General features: G+C 45.1%; 1 protein-coding gene across 4 annotated transcripts in view; it reads left to right on the top strand.

The window, feature by feature from the left end:
* The first annotated feature begins 688 nt into the window (after positions 1 to 688).
* Positions 689 to 14,179, top strand: part of dgki (diacylglycerol kinase, iota) — a 233,394-nt gene continuing 219,903 nt past the window's right edge. For all 4 annotated transcript variants that reach the window (XM_073058951.1, XM_073058953.1, XM_073058952.1 and 1 more), the window contains exon 1: positions 689 to 1,034. In XM_073058951.1, coding sequence (XP_072915052.1) covers positions 727 to 1,034 — 308 coding nt within the window. In that variant the 5' untranslated portion in view covers positions 689 to 726. The remainder of the gene's footprint in view (positions 1,035 to 14,179) is intronic.

The raw sequence follows: 14,179 nt of genomic DNA, 5'->3' as shown, positions 1-14,179 counted from the left end.
TAAACCTGCTCCCGCCATCGGTCCAGGTTCCACTCCTCTCTCTGATTCCGCCCGCCTCCCAGCTGAAGGTTCTGCCCCACAAAAGCTGTCGATCCCGGTCCCTTTCCCACTCCGGGCGCCTGCTACGGGTACTGCTCCGGATCTCGATTGCTGCACTTGCTCCCAGTCCTGCTCCTGAACCTGGACCGAATTTCAGTTGTTGGTCCCAGTGCCACTCTTGTGGCTTGCTCGCGGTTTTGTCCCGATCCCCGCTCCCGCTCCCGGTCCTGGTCCCAGTCTCAGATCTATTCCCGAGCCGGTGTCGCTCGCACTCTCGACTTTCTTCGGGTCCAGTACTGGTCCCACTCCCGGTTTTGCACGGGGGCGGGAATACAGTCCTGGTCCCTCTCCCACGTTGGCACCTGATGCAGCTTCTGCTTTTACTCTGGATTCAGTAGTAGCCCCGCTCCCGTTTTTGCCCTGGGTCCAGTTGTAGTCCCACTCCCTTTGCTTCAGGTCCAGTTGTGGTCCTGTTTCTTTTTGCTCTGGGTCCAGTTGTGATTCTGTTCCCTTCGGCAGCAGGTCCAGTCCGGGCTTAGGTGTGGTCCGCTTTTCTGGACCCCGCTTTGGATTTTGCCCCGAGTACCTCAGCTCCCGGTTTGGTCTCGGTTCCTCCCTCCACCCCCCCCCCCCCCCCACTCCCCGAAGGAGGGGCACGGATCTTCCCACAATCCCGCGCCGGCCGTGATGGAGGCTGCGCCGCCCGCGGCCGCTCTGCCCGCTCCCACCCCGCAGCGGCGATCGCCGCTCCCCTTCGACCGAGCGCCGCGGCCAGGCGTGATGGAGCGCAGCGGTGCGGCGGGGTCGCCGGCCGCTGCTGTCGGGCTGGGACTCGGGATGGGGATGGGAGTGGGCCAGCGGGATGCAGTAGCGGGCGCGGCGGGACGGGAGGCGCCGGATCCCGGACACAGCTCCTTGCTGCCGTCGCTGAGCGGATCGCAGAGCCTGGAGCAGCAGCTGAGCGAGCTGGGCATCAGAAAACAGACGTCGTATAGGTGGGTCAACACCGTGGTCTCTGAACCCCGGGCTCTGGTCTAACCCTGAGTGGGGAGGTAAAATCAGCTCAACCCAATGTCAGTGCAAAGCAACATCCCCCGGCTCAAGGTAATCTGTAGACGCTGAACATGCACTGCCTATTTTACAATTGACATTCGTGTAGCAGATTTTTTTTAAGATGTGTGTTGCTTAGATAGACTGTGTTGTAAGTTTGCCTGCTGAACCTCCATTCCCCAACCGTGTTCTTTTCGGCATTGTACAACCCTGACGGTGTTGCTTGTTTACATAGTAGGGCGATAAACGTTGCTGGCGAATTTGCCCATTCTACAGAGCTGCAGTACATCAAATAACCGGCGAGTGGTAAATATTGAGTGCCCCCCTCGGTTGTTGGGACCCTCTTGCCGGATTTCGTTGGCTTTGTCCTTTCGCTACAGGCTGTAAGAGGGTGAGGGTCCCAGGAATATCTCCTGGCCGGTGTAATTTGAGGTAGTGTGCGGTGCAGCTGAGGATAGGGGGTTGCTACACACTGCAGACTTGCTGAGCCTTCTGTTATCAACAGGCAGTGTCAGTGCTTAACCTGCTAGTCACAGCTGCATTTTTCTGTTGATATTTGAGTCCATTGACAATTCTGCCCTTGCGCGACATATCGTCGCATGAAAACTCAAGTGAAAACAGTTGGGGGAAGAAAGCTCACCGAGCCATTGGTTAATTCTAATTTTGTTTTTTTTAGCCCTGTACATCAAGAAGTCTTCTATTGACCTGTTAAATATGCAGCTGCGACGAGTGCAAGAGTTGGTGTAAGGGGCTAGGAGAATGCAATCGAGCTGCTGAAGGGAGATGTGCTTTGTGACATCCTGCCCGCCCTACTGTTCAATAGTTTGTTGGCGTTGGCTGTCTGAACAGGTCCCCAATGTGCAGTGGTCTCTGACAGAGTTCCAGCAGACTGCCAGCAAAAGTCACATGATGAGTGAGAGAGGAAGAGAATCAGAAATAAATATAAAGTACTCTCTGTTTTGTGAAGGTTATGTAATGCAGAAAGCAAAGACTAAGTATTTGGTCCAATACCTTTAAGCAATGAAGATACCCCCAAAAGACCATAGAACATAAGATAAAAGATCAGAATCAGGTTTTAGCCCATCAAGTTTGCTTTGCCATTCAATTTAGCATTCATTTTGAGAGGACTAGAATAGAAAAGCAAGGATATAATCCCGAGGCTTTATAAGACATTGGTTTGATCACACTTGGAGTGTTGTGTGCAAGTTTGGGCCCATTATCTAAAAAAGGATGTGGTGGGATTGGAGAGAGTCAAGAGAAGGCTGTCAAGAACGATTCCAGGAATGAAGGGGTTAATGTCTGAGGAGTGTTTGATGGCTTTGGGTCTGTCCTTGCTGGAGTTTAGAAGAATGAGGGGCATCTCATGGAAACCTATCAAATATTGAGAGGTTGAAATGGGATGGACTAGGAGAGAATGTTATGCTATAGTGGGGGGAATCCAGGACCATAGAAAGCAGCTTCAGGGTAGTAGGACGTCCCCTTAGAACAGAGGTGAGAGGGAATTTCTTTAGCCAGAGGGTGGTGGATCTGTGGAATTCATGGACCATTGCCACAGCATCTGTGGAGGCCAAGTCATTGGGTTTATTTACAGTGGATGTCACTAAGTTTTTGATTAGTAAGGGGGTCAACAGTAACGGAAAAAGGCAGGAGAATAGGGTTGATAGGAATAAATCATCTGTGATGGGATGGAAAAGCGGATTCAATGGGCTGAATGGCCTAATTCTGCTCCTCTATCTTATGGCCTTATGATCATTTTCCCTTGGTCAATCATAGCTGTTTTTCCCCAACCCCAATTGTATTCTGTATTCTTTAATCTTTAACCCATCTTTCCAATCAAGAAACTACTGTATTCATCTTAAATATGCCCAATAATTTGGCTTGCACCACCCTCTGTAGCAATAGATATTAGCTTCTGCCTCATGTAATCCCTCATCTAATTTGTAAAGGGACATCCCTTAACTCTGTGACTGCCCTCAGATCCTAGACCTTCCTACTAATGGAAACATCCTCTCCACATCAAAGCTCCAGAAAAACAGTTTCAAACCAAATAGATCTTTAAGGGTAGATTCCCAAATGTTTGGTCAGAGAAGAAAGTTTTAAGGAACATCTTGTAGGAAAAGGAAGTAAGAAAGTTTATGAAAGAGGTTCCAGAACATCCAGTATTAGAAACTGAAGACCAAATCCAGCTGAATAAGAAGCCAGCATATACACTTAGTGGCCACTTTATTAGGTACCTCTTGTACCTTCTGTTGCTGAAGCCCAGCCACTTCAAGGTTTGACATGTTTTGCATTCAGAATTCTGCACACCACTCTTGTAACACTGTTACTTGAGTCACTGTCACCTTCCTGTCAGCTTGAATGTCTGGCCATACTCCTCTGATCTCTCTGATTAACAAGATGTTTTCACCCACAGAACTGCTGCTCACTGGATTTTGCTTTTGAACCATTCTCTGTAAGCTCTAGAGACTATTGTGTGTGAAAATCCCAGGAGGTCAGCAGTTTCTGTAATACTTAAGCCACCCCATCTGGCACCAACAATCATCCCACGGTTAAAGTCACTTAGATCACATTTCTTCCCCATTCTGATGTTTGGTCTGAACAACAACTGAACCTTTTGACCATGTCTGTGTGCTTTTATGCATTGAAATGTTGCAATATGATTGGCTGATTAGATATTTGCATCAACATGTACAGTGCATTGCAGATATTCCTCAACCTGAAGGGGGGAAGGAGGGGAGCGGGGAGGAACAAGTCCACAGAGCGAAGTGGAAACTGATCTGCATTTTAAACAGAGGAAAGAGGTGTAGAGTTTTGGCGTCTACAGCAGATTAGGATGGTGTCAGTTAATCTGGTCTCAAGGTAACCAAAGCATGGGTCAGTGTTTCAGAAGCAGCAGCTGATCTGGGTGAGAGTGGAACTGGTTAATAATACCATGAAATCTGTGTTGTAGCACAACCTACAGCCAGAGTTCACCTTGGGTCAAAGACAGTAGCAGTGATGCAAGCAGTCTGATTTAGTTTCCAACAGCTGGCATGGAGGCAGAAGCAATTCAGGGTGAAGCAACAGAGCAACACACAAAGTGCTGAAGGAACTCAGCAAGTCAGGCAGCGTCTGTGGAGAGGAATAAACAGCCGACATTTCAGGCTGAGACCCTTCATCAGGACTGGAAAGGAAGGGGGAAGGAGCCACAGAAATTGGTGGGATTGGACGCAGTAGCTCCTGTTTTGTAGTCCTGCAAGTTTAGAGGGAGCAACAGTTTTTGTGCCTGAGTGGCTGGTGACATTTAAGTAGTTAGATGAGTATGTGTTATTGGGATATAGATGCTAAGTGCTGCTTATTATTGTAGATGAGGACTTGATGGTCAGAATAGATGAGGTGGGCTGAAGGGCTTGTTTCTGTACCATGTGATTCTATGAAAAGATATCAGCCTACGTGCATGGCCAACACTATTTCCAGATGATGCTGGCATTGAAGAGCCCACAAGTCACGGGTTAAGGGTGAAGGATTAAATGTTTAAGAGGAACATTGAGGGGGAACCGCTTCACTCAAAGGGTGGTGAGAGCGTAGAACGAGCGGCCAGTGGAAGTGGTGGATGTGGGTTTGATTTCAATGTGAAAGAAGTTTGGCTAACTTCATGGATGAGAGGGGTATGGAGGGCTATAGTTCGGGGGGCAGATTGATGAGGTTAGGCATGGACTAGATGGGTTGAAGGGCCTGTTTCTGTCCTGTAGTGTTCTGTAATTCCATGACTGCAGGTGGGAAGTAGTGTGGAACTGAGGCTTGACCTTTAAGGGGCACTGCAGATGATGGTTCAAGTGTGGGAAGTGTAGCCACTGCTGCTTATTCTCCGCATGGATGAAAATGCCAAGCGAACCTGTGCGACACAGCTGGACGCAGGTTAGAGGAGTGTGGTGTGGTCACTTGTGTTAAACCCCTGCAGAATGGGGACAAGGCAAGGTAGGTTGCCTTTGCTTCAATCATATAGGATTTCTTCTAAAACTAGTCAAAATATCACACAGCCTGGTGGTTTAATTATTATCCTTGAATGAGTCAGAACGCAAACCATCAGTTAAAACAGTTCTGCCCTTAGCAAGATATAAAATAATGCATATAATAAGCGATCTGCCTTTCCATCGTGAAGAGCTCTGACATTTATGCATTGCATGCTTCTTGTGTTTAAAAAAAAAAAAAAAAAAAAATCAGATTTTTTTTATAACCAATTATTTGTTGATGGTGCTGCTTTTTTCTCAGTGACAGTGTCCTCCTACTGAAGCTACTAACACAGACGTGGCCATATATGGCATGGAATTTATGCTGTGAAACTGCATCTTGCAAAAAAGCTGCACCCACAGAGAAAGACTCTACGCTGTGGATGTGACACACTGCCACTGACGTGCCTCTGAAAGGCCCAGATGCCCTTCAGTTGGACACATGGCATATAATACACAAGGACTAATGAAGATGATTGGGAGGGATTATTCTTCTGGTGGGAGAGTACAGAAAAAGATGATGAGGTATAGATAGAGTGCACAGCCTTTTTCCCCACAGTGGAAATGAGGGGCCATAACTTTAAGGTGTTTGGATGAAAGTATAGGGGAGGTATCAGATGTAGTTTTTCTTTGGGGGGGGGGAGGCACTGGCTATGCACTCTATCTATGCCTCATCTTGTTCTGTACTCTCCCACTGGAAGAATAATCCTTCCCAATTGTCTTCATTAATTCTGTACATATTCCTAATTCCTTTTTTCACACAGAGAGTGGATAGTGCGTAGAACACATTGAGTGGGGCTGCTGGTTGAGGCAGATACGTTGGGGACGTTTGAGAGACTCTTGGGCACATGGGTGAAAGGAAAATGGAGGGCTACCTGCGAGGGAAGGGTTCGATTGATCTTGGATTAAAGGATCGTGGGCCAAAGGGCCAGTATGCTGCTGCAATGTTTTATGAAAACAAGGGCAAACCTCAACATTAAAATCAAGTTTTTGAAAGATGACATTGGGAAGCATACCTCCACACAAAGCACATCAGCTGTTGGAAATCAATTGCAAATGTCAGAACTGCAGCTACTATATTGTTAGGCAGTGGAATTATGGCAGAGATTAGCCATGGATCATATGCGGAGGTCTACTCCAGCCGGCAATTCCTGTAATAGGAATTTTAATGGAGTTGATGCACCATCAATAACTCACGCCGAGACTTAGGTAGTGAGATATCGGCTTTTATTGACTGAAGAACAACACTACATCCTGGGGAAAATGAGGGAGAGCAGCAGGCCACAGTCGCCTTTATACAGGGGTCTGTGGGAGGAGCCACAGGGGTAGTCAGCAGGGTCTTGGGAGGAGCCACAGGAGCAGTCAGACAGGTATATCTAGTTCACCACAGGAGTGTCTCCCAAAAGACAATGCAGAGCAGTGCTGTACACCAGCTGATCCTACTGTGACACATCAAGCGGACTCTTGGCTGGGTTTTGAATATAGATAGGATACTAGTACCTAGCACCTTTTGTTCTGTCTGATGCAACAGCAGGAACTCCTAGTGGCCACCCATTTCAATTCCACTTCCCCTTCTCATACCAACATGTCCATGACCTCCTCTGCACCCATGATGAGGCCAGATATTGGTTGGAGAAGCAGCTTTTCATTTTCTCTCTTGGTAGTCTCCGACCTGACCACACTCCCCTGTTCCTTCTCTTAGCATCCTGGCGGCTATCTCACCCCTTCTCTTCTGCTCTCCAACCCTCATGGCTTGCTTATCACCTCCCTCTGGTTTTCTTGCCTCCTTCCCTTCATTCCACTGTCTACTATCCTCTCCTGTTAGATTCCTTTTTCTTCAGCCCTTTACTTCTTCCACCTATCCCCTCCCAGCTTTTTCCTTCACCCCTCTCATCTGGTCTCACCTATCACCTGCCAGCTTGTACTCCTTCCCTTCACCCCACCTTCTTATTCTGGCTTCTGCCCCCTTCCTTTCCCATCCCAATGAGGGCTACAGTTAGATGGGACTAGGCAGAAAACTAGGCCGGCATGGACTAGATTGCCCAAAGGACCCATGCTTGTGCTGTAGTTCTCTCTGACTCTCTTCACAGGGGCAATTAAGGACAGACTGTAAGTATCAGGCTTGTCCTTGGTGTCTCCAACCTGTAATTAATAAGAGAGCTAACTGTGATTTCCTCAGCTCCAGTCCTGTAGTCTACACACTGGCAACTCTCCTTGAAGCCTGATGGCTTTTAGTTTATAAGGTATGCAGAAACAAACCGTGGTGGCAGGAAAAATGCCAGTTACAGAGAGATGCAATCGCTTCTGATGTAACCCACACAGAGACTGGAGGCAGCTTGTATGAAATCTATTTGTTAATCGCATTTGTAAATCATAATGTCTGTTCCTGATGCAGCTGTTGTTTTCTAAGTGTGGTGGTGTGGAAAATTCATCCTTTCTTCCCATGGTGATGTGAGGACGAACGCGGTGAAGATGTGTTTCTGTTGGGTGGCTCGAGTGATAAAACAATGCAGTCACCACTTAATCCATTTCAACTCTGAAAGCTCTCAGCACAAAGCACCAACTGTTTATTCCCCTTTGTAGATGCTGCCTGGCTTGCTGAGTTCCTCCAGCATCTGCAGAATCTCATTTGATCCACTGTACCTGTTCCAATTATTTGTATCCAGTTATCCCGATTGCTTTGCACTTTGCCCATCGTGGTGAATTGAACTGAGTATATTAATCTCACCTAGACTGAGGTAAAGTGAAAAACTGTTTTGCATACCACCTATACGGTCCCAGGTCCTAGTGTGGGGGACGACCCTGTGTTGGGCCAATTTAAGCACCAGGCCAGATGGACTGAAAAGGGAGGGTGTTGGGATCAGAGGCGAGGGTCGGGCCAGTTCTGCTCTGACTGCTGCATGTCTGCGAGCTTCACGACTGTGCACTCTTTTTCATTCTGTACGCCGTTGCTTACATTTATTGTTTGTATGGTTTGTGTGCTCTTTTCTCTCTCTCTGCGCATTGGGTGCTGGTCTTCTGTTAACAGGGTTCTTTCGGGTTTCTTGCTTCGTGGGCTGCCTGTAAGCAGACAAATCTCAAGGTTGTGTAATTTATACAATATGTCGATAATAAATTACTTTGAACTTTTGAACTTTGATTTCGGTCCATTAAGGTTCTACAGGGGAAAACAACAATAGAATGCAGAGTAACTGACATCAGACTCCTCAATACTCAGACTAGACTGACATCTATGTCATTTATTATTATATTGTAATTTGTCCTCTACTATGCCTATTGTCTTGTTTATTAATTATTGTACTGCCCTGCATTGTTTTGTGCACTTTATGGAGTTCTGTGCAGGTCCGTTGACTAGTGCAGTTTTTATGTTTTTACATAGTCTAGTGTAGCCTTGTGCTGTCTCATAGTCTAGTGTAGTTTTGTGTTGTTTCACGTAGCACCAGTGTCCTGGAGGAATGTTGTTTCGTTTTTACTGTGTACTGTACCAGCAGTTTATGGTCGAAATGACAATAGACTTGACTTGAGACACAAAATGCTGGAGGAACTCAGCAGGTCGGGCAGCATCTATGGAACAGAATCAACAGTCAATGTTTTGGGCCGAGACCCTTCATCGGGACTCTTCAGCAGGTTGCAGACAATAAGGTGCAAGGCCATAACATGATCCATCAAGAGTCCATCTTATCATTCTGGGTGACCAAGATTCAATAGACTTATAACAATGGGATAGAGGCTATGCTTTCAGACTTTTGCGTCTTCTGTCCATTGGGCTAAGAGTGAATGACTGGGGTGGGTGAGATCTTTGATTATTCTGGCTGCTTTACTGAGGCTGCTTCCCACCATGTGCTGAGCTGTGTCCACAACTCTGCAGTTTCTTGCAATCATGGCCAGAACTGTCAGCATATGAAACATTACTTTTTTGTTTCAATTATTTATCTAATTATTTTTTGAAAGTCATTGTTACATTAACTTCCAGCACAGCGTAACAACTTCGTAACTTTTCTCCTTCTCCTTTGTCAGTGATTTTTGTTACAAATTTCCTTAAATCGTTGTGTTGTCACGCCTGGCATGTTGTGCAATCTATCTCATGAGGTTTTAGATGCAGGGCAGCTTGTAAACATTTGTCATTGTTCAGGTCTGCAATAGTCGGCGTCCTATTTCTGTTGTTTAGTACTTTAAATGACTGAAAGGCCAAAAATAGGCACGGTGTGTCTTTATTTCCTGAGACTAAGAGACTAAGCTGGTACCTAATGATTACCAGCTTTTAAGCAGAGTTGGAAACTTTACAAAGTACAAAAGTGGGAGATAATGGCATGGCAATGGAAAGGGTAAATGAGCTATTTTCTTCCTGGAGAAGCAAAAAGCTGACAGCATCAAGAAAAGACAAAACACAATTTTTTGCACCCCAGAATGTGTTTCTGGAAGCACCAGCCATCAAGCGCTCTGGGAAGACAGTAGGAATATAGTATTAAGATATTAAACCTTCTATGATCATGTGAAATGATGAAATGGGGTCTAAAGGGTAAATTATCCTCTCCTATTTTCTATTTCTAGGTATTTAAGAAGAGATCTTGCAAAAATATGTAAACAATGCAAATTATATAGTTAAAATCCTTCAGCAGGTCTCTGAGACATAAATGGGAATGAGGGGAGAGTAAACGTGTAATTGATATAAGGAATGAAGTATTTACTGTAAGATTAATAAATATCTTGGATGATTTGCAGGCAAGGGAATATGGACATAAACATTGAAGTCATTTAAAGTAACAAATTATTGGAAAAATTAATGAGGGACAGTTTAAATCATCTTTGCGAAAGCAAATTAATCAAGAACAGGGAGCATACTGTAGGTCCGTTAGTGGGAAGCCATATCTGACTGAAGTTTTGGAGGCGAAAACAAGGCCAGTAAGGGCAAATAATTAGGTGTCATCTATCTGGATTTTAGGAAAGCTTTTGACAAAGACTCACATGGAGGTTTAAAGGCAGAAACTCATGGGGTCTGGGGCAAGGTGAGAAAGTGTGTATGGAATTGGCTGAGTGTATGTGAAGCAAAGGTTGATGGGTGATTTTCTGGCCGGTTGCTTGTAATGAGAATCTATGTGTGACTCAGTGCTAGGCCTCTTGCCTTTTGAATGCATTTAAATGATTCATCTGTAAATGTGGAGGGTCTGATTAAGAAACTTTCAGGAATTTGGGTGTATGTGTGATCGTGCTGGGGAACGGTGAAAACTGCAGGGAGGTTACTTGACAATCAGAAAATCAGCAAATTCTATTCTGTCTGGAGAAGTGAAGGATAAGATTAAGGCAAGGAAACACACAACAAATGGAAGGGTAAGAAACCAAACTATCCTGGAGTGTGTTACAAGTGTCTGATGACAAGGTTGTTAAGAAGTCTTGTGGAATAAATGGCTTTACCAGTCAAACATGATGTAGGCGGTCATACTCGGCTTGTACAAAGTTGAGTACCCTTTATCTGGAGTTCCAAAATCTCAAATTATTTTGAGTGCTGACATGACAAATGGAAAAATTCCACAAGGTACTGGGAAGGTTCCCAGGCCTTGCTCAGGACTCTGTGCGTCACAGACAGCTCTGAGAGGTGACTTTATATATGCGATGAACAGAAGTTAATGAAAATGGAAAAATACTGAATAAAGCGGAAAATGAAGATCTTGATTGTATATTGAAAGAATGAATTGGCCAGTTTTGGAGTGCCAGTATGCTGATCATGAAACAAGCAAAGATCTATCATGATGCACTGAAAATTGAAGGTAATTGTGAATATTCAGCAGGCTTTAAGAAAAGGCACGACATTAAATTTTTAAAGATTTAAAAATGTTCAAGATATAGCCTCTGCTGATCATGAAGCAGCAGAGAAACTCATTGATGAGTTTGTGAAGATAATCGCTGATGAAAATCTAACACCAGAGCGAGTCTACAATGATGATTGTTGTTATACCTTACATAAAATCTAAATAAAGAGTAAAATACAAATAGTGTACTGCAAGCTTTTAATCAAAACATGGCATCGTAGGTGGAGACCGAAGGCCTGCTGTTTGTTGTTGTTGTTCAACAGCTGATTCAGGTATTCTGCCAATGCTGCTGTGCTGTTTTTGTTAGCCTGCACACATTATATTGTATTCTCATTACTGTTAAGTACATATATGTGATGAACAAATGTAAGACAAAGACCATGGCACATAAATTTAGAGTCGAAAATGAAGGTGATCCCAAGCTATCTCATTACGTATCCCAAAATCCAAAAACCTCTGGGCCCGAAGGATTTCGCATAAGAGGTACCCAATTTGTAATACCTTTAGATTAATTTTCTTGCAGGCATTTACAGGAAAAGTGCTTTCTAATTTATGAAAAGATATACATAAACAGGACTGATAAACAGTGTATAACTAGAGCACAGTGAAGGTCTGCTCACCAGAAATACAGAAGCAAAGGAATATTACTGTAAGAGGAGCTTGGCAAGGTTTATTTATGAGGAGAGATAAAGATTAGTTTTGTTTGTCAGATGAGCATTGAAACTTGCAATGAAATGCATCGCTTGCATCAAATCAAATCAGCGAAGATTGTCCTGTGTTGTACAAGTGTCACTATGTTTCTGGCAGCAACATAACACAGGTATTTCCCCCCCCCCCCCTTTACAAAGGTAGAGCGTTCCTATGAACCCTTTCTTAAGCCGGAATGGCGTAAAGTGAAGAACCATTCATTTATATGGGAAAATTTTTTATAAAAGTGAAAATCCTCTTTGTAAAGCAAAAACCGGTTACTAATGTAGGCCTTTTGTAAAAGCAAAGTGGCGTAAAGCGAACATTCGTAAAGTGAGGGACACCTGCATTCCCAGAAATCACTATTCCGAATCCTGACTGTACATCTTTGGAATGTGGGAGGAAACTGGAGCAGCTGGAGGGAACTTTCGTGGTCGTGAGGAGAGCGTATAGCTCCTTATAGACAGTAGCGGGACTTGAACCCAGGCCACTGTTGCAGTAATGGTGTCACACTTGCCACCACATTACCCTACTGCCTCAAGGGCTAGGCCAAGCAAATAGGCAAAATTTTGGCAGATGCAATGTCTGTGAGGAGTGCGCACGTAATCCCGTGACCACATGGGTTTCGCGGGGTGCACCAGTTTCCTCCCACAGTTCAAAGACATACTGGTTGGTAGGTGAATTGGCCATTGTAAATTGTCCTGTGATTAAGCTAGGGTTAAACTGGGAGTTACTGGGCAGTGCAGGTCGAAGGGCTGGAAGGGTGTAGTCCATGTTGTACCTCAATAACTAATGTGAGGTTATCCACTTTGTTTGGAAGAAAAGTAAACACGGTGCTGTTTGACTGGAAAGAGACTGAAGAATGGACCCAGATATTAGGCAAGTAATTGGCATAGAAATGGAGTACGAAAACTTCAAACGTACACGGTGTATTGTGTTTGTTCTCCATATTTAAGGAGGGATACATTAGCACTGAAAGCAATGCAGTGGAGCTTTGCTAGTTTGACACGTGAATTGAAAGGAACTGACTTGTGAGGAGTGGCTAACAGGCAAGGGTCCCCTCATTACTGGACTTCAGAGGAATAAGAGGGGATCTCATTGAAGTATCAGGTTCCAGGTGCTCGACCGTGGTGGTGCTGAGCTGCAGTGGGGGAGGCCAGTAACTCTAGAACCAAGGAACTTTCTCTCTTAGGCAGCGGCGAATCTTTGAAATTGGAGTTGGAAGCATGCTACGCTGACAACATCGCTGAATGTGTTCAAGAGTGAAATAGATTGCAGCTCTGTAGGAGAGTGGAATGGAAGAGCAAGCAGAGATGAGGTCTGATCAGATTCGTAGGAACGGTGGAGTAACCTCAGGGGATTGAGTGACCGACCCCTGTTCCTGTTCTAGAAAGGAACTCACTGGGTAGATGGAAGGAGGCGACACAGTGATGAGGCCAGGAGAACCCTCCGTCACAGCTCCACAGACCCACGTTTGATCCTGACCTTCCCAGCACTGAGGAAAAGTTCAAAAAGGTGGCATCGTCGTTACCACCCAGGACATGCCCTCTTTGCATTCTCTTCTCAGGTTCAATCCTGACCACTCACGTTTGCGCATGAGTATCTTCTCTGTGGTGGCGTGCGTTTCTTCTGAATGCTCTGACTCCCTCCCATATTGCAAGTGTATGGATTCATGGGCTAATTGGCCGCCGTAAACTTCCCCTAGGGTAAATGGTAGAATTTGGGGTGAGTTGGTGTGAATTTAAAAATGTATATATTGGTGTGAATGGGTGGTTAGTGATCAGTGTGGACTTAGTGGTCTGAAGGGCCTGTTTCTGTGTTTTATCTCCCCAGACTCCATGAGAAGCCCTCATCGTGTTTGACAGTGGTGGACTAACTGTGTATGTGCAGTAACCCACAAGGCTATGAGCTAAAATAGGCCAAATGGTTTGTGACACAGAAGTTCTTGTTGGATGGTATGAACATCATAAGACCATAAGATATGCAATAGGAGCTAAATCTGGCCTTTCGGCCCATCGAGTGCTCTGCCATTCTATCATAGCTGAGTGTTTTTCTCAACCCCATTCTCCTGCCATCCATAACTTTTGTACCAGTCAGAAAGCTATAAATCTCTGCCCTGAATACACCTCATATAATGGTCTCCTCTGATAAATCCTCAAGATGGAATGATTCTGCAAACACATTTGGATGTCATGGGGAGTGAGATTAAACTGGGAAGCAGAATGGGAAACGAGAAAATCTGCAGATGCTGGAAATCAAAGTAACACACAAAATGCTGGAGAAACTCAGCAGGCCAGGCAGCATCAATGGAAAAGAGCAAACAGTCGATGTTTTGGTCCAAGACCCTTCATCGGTATTGACAGAATGGGATTTTCCTCATCCCTCAGCTCCCTCATCTTCAATTGTAAACCGCAGGCCCTCAGGTTGTAGCTGCTTTGTAAGGACTCTCCTGGTTGAGCGGGAGGGCCATCTGGTCCTTTGGTGTGACTCAGTAAAACTTGCTGCTCGTGACAGCAGCCTGGCACGAAACTGAAGAAACATTAACACTTCATTCACAAGTCGTTGCGGCTGCTCGAGTCACTGTGTGCTCTGCTGTCTGATCCATTT

The sequence above is a fragment of the Hemitrygon akajei genome, chromosome 10 (genome assembly GCF_048418815.1).
Source record: "Hemitrygon akajei chromosome 10, sHemAka1.3, whole genome shotgun sequence".
NCBI lineage: Eukaryota > Metazoa > Chordata > Chondrichthyes > Myliobatiformes > Dasyatidae > Hemitrygon > Hemitrygon akajei.
Note: the sequence above shows the minus strand (reverse complement) of the source record. Positions and strands in the feature narration are given on the sequence as shown.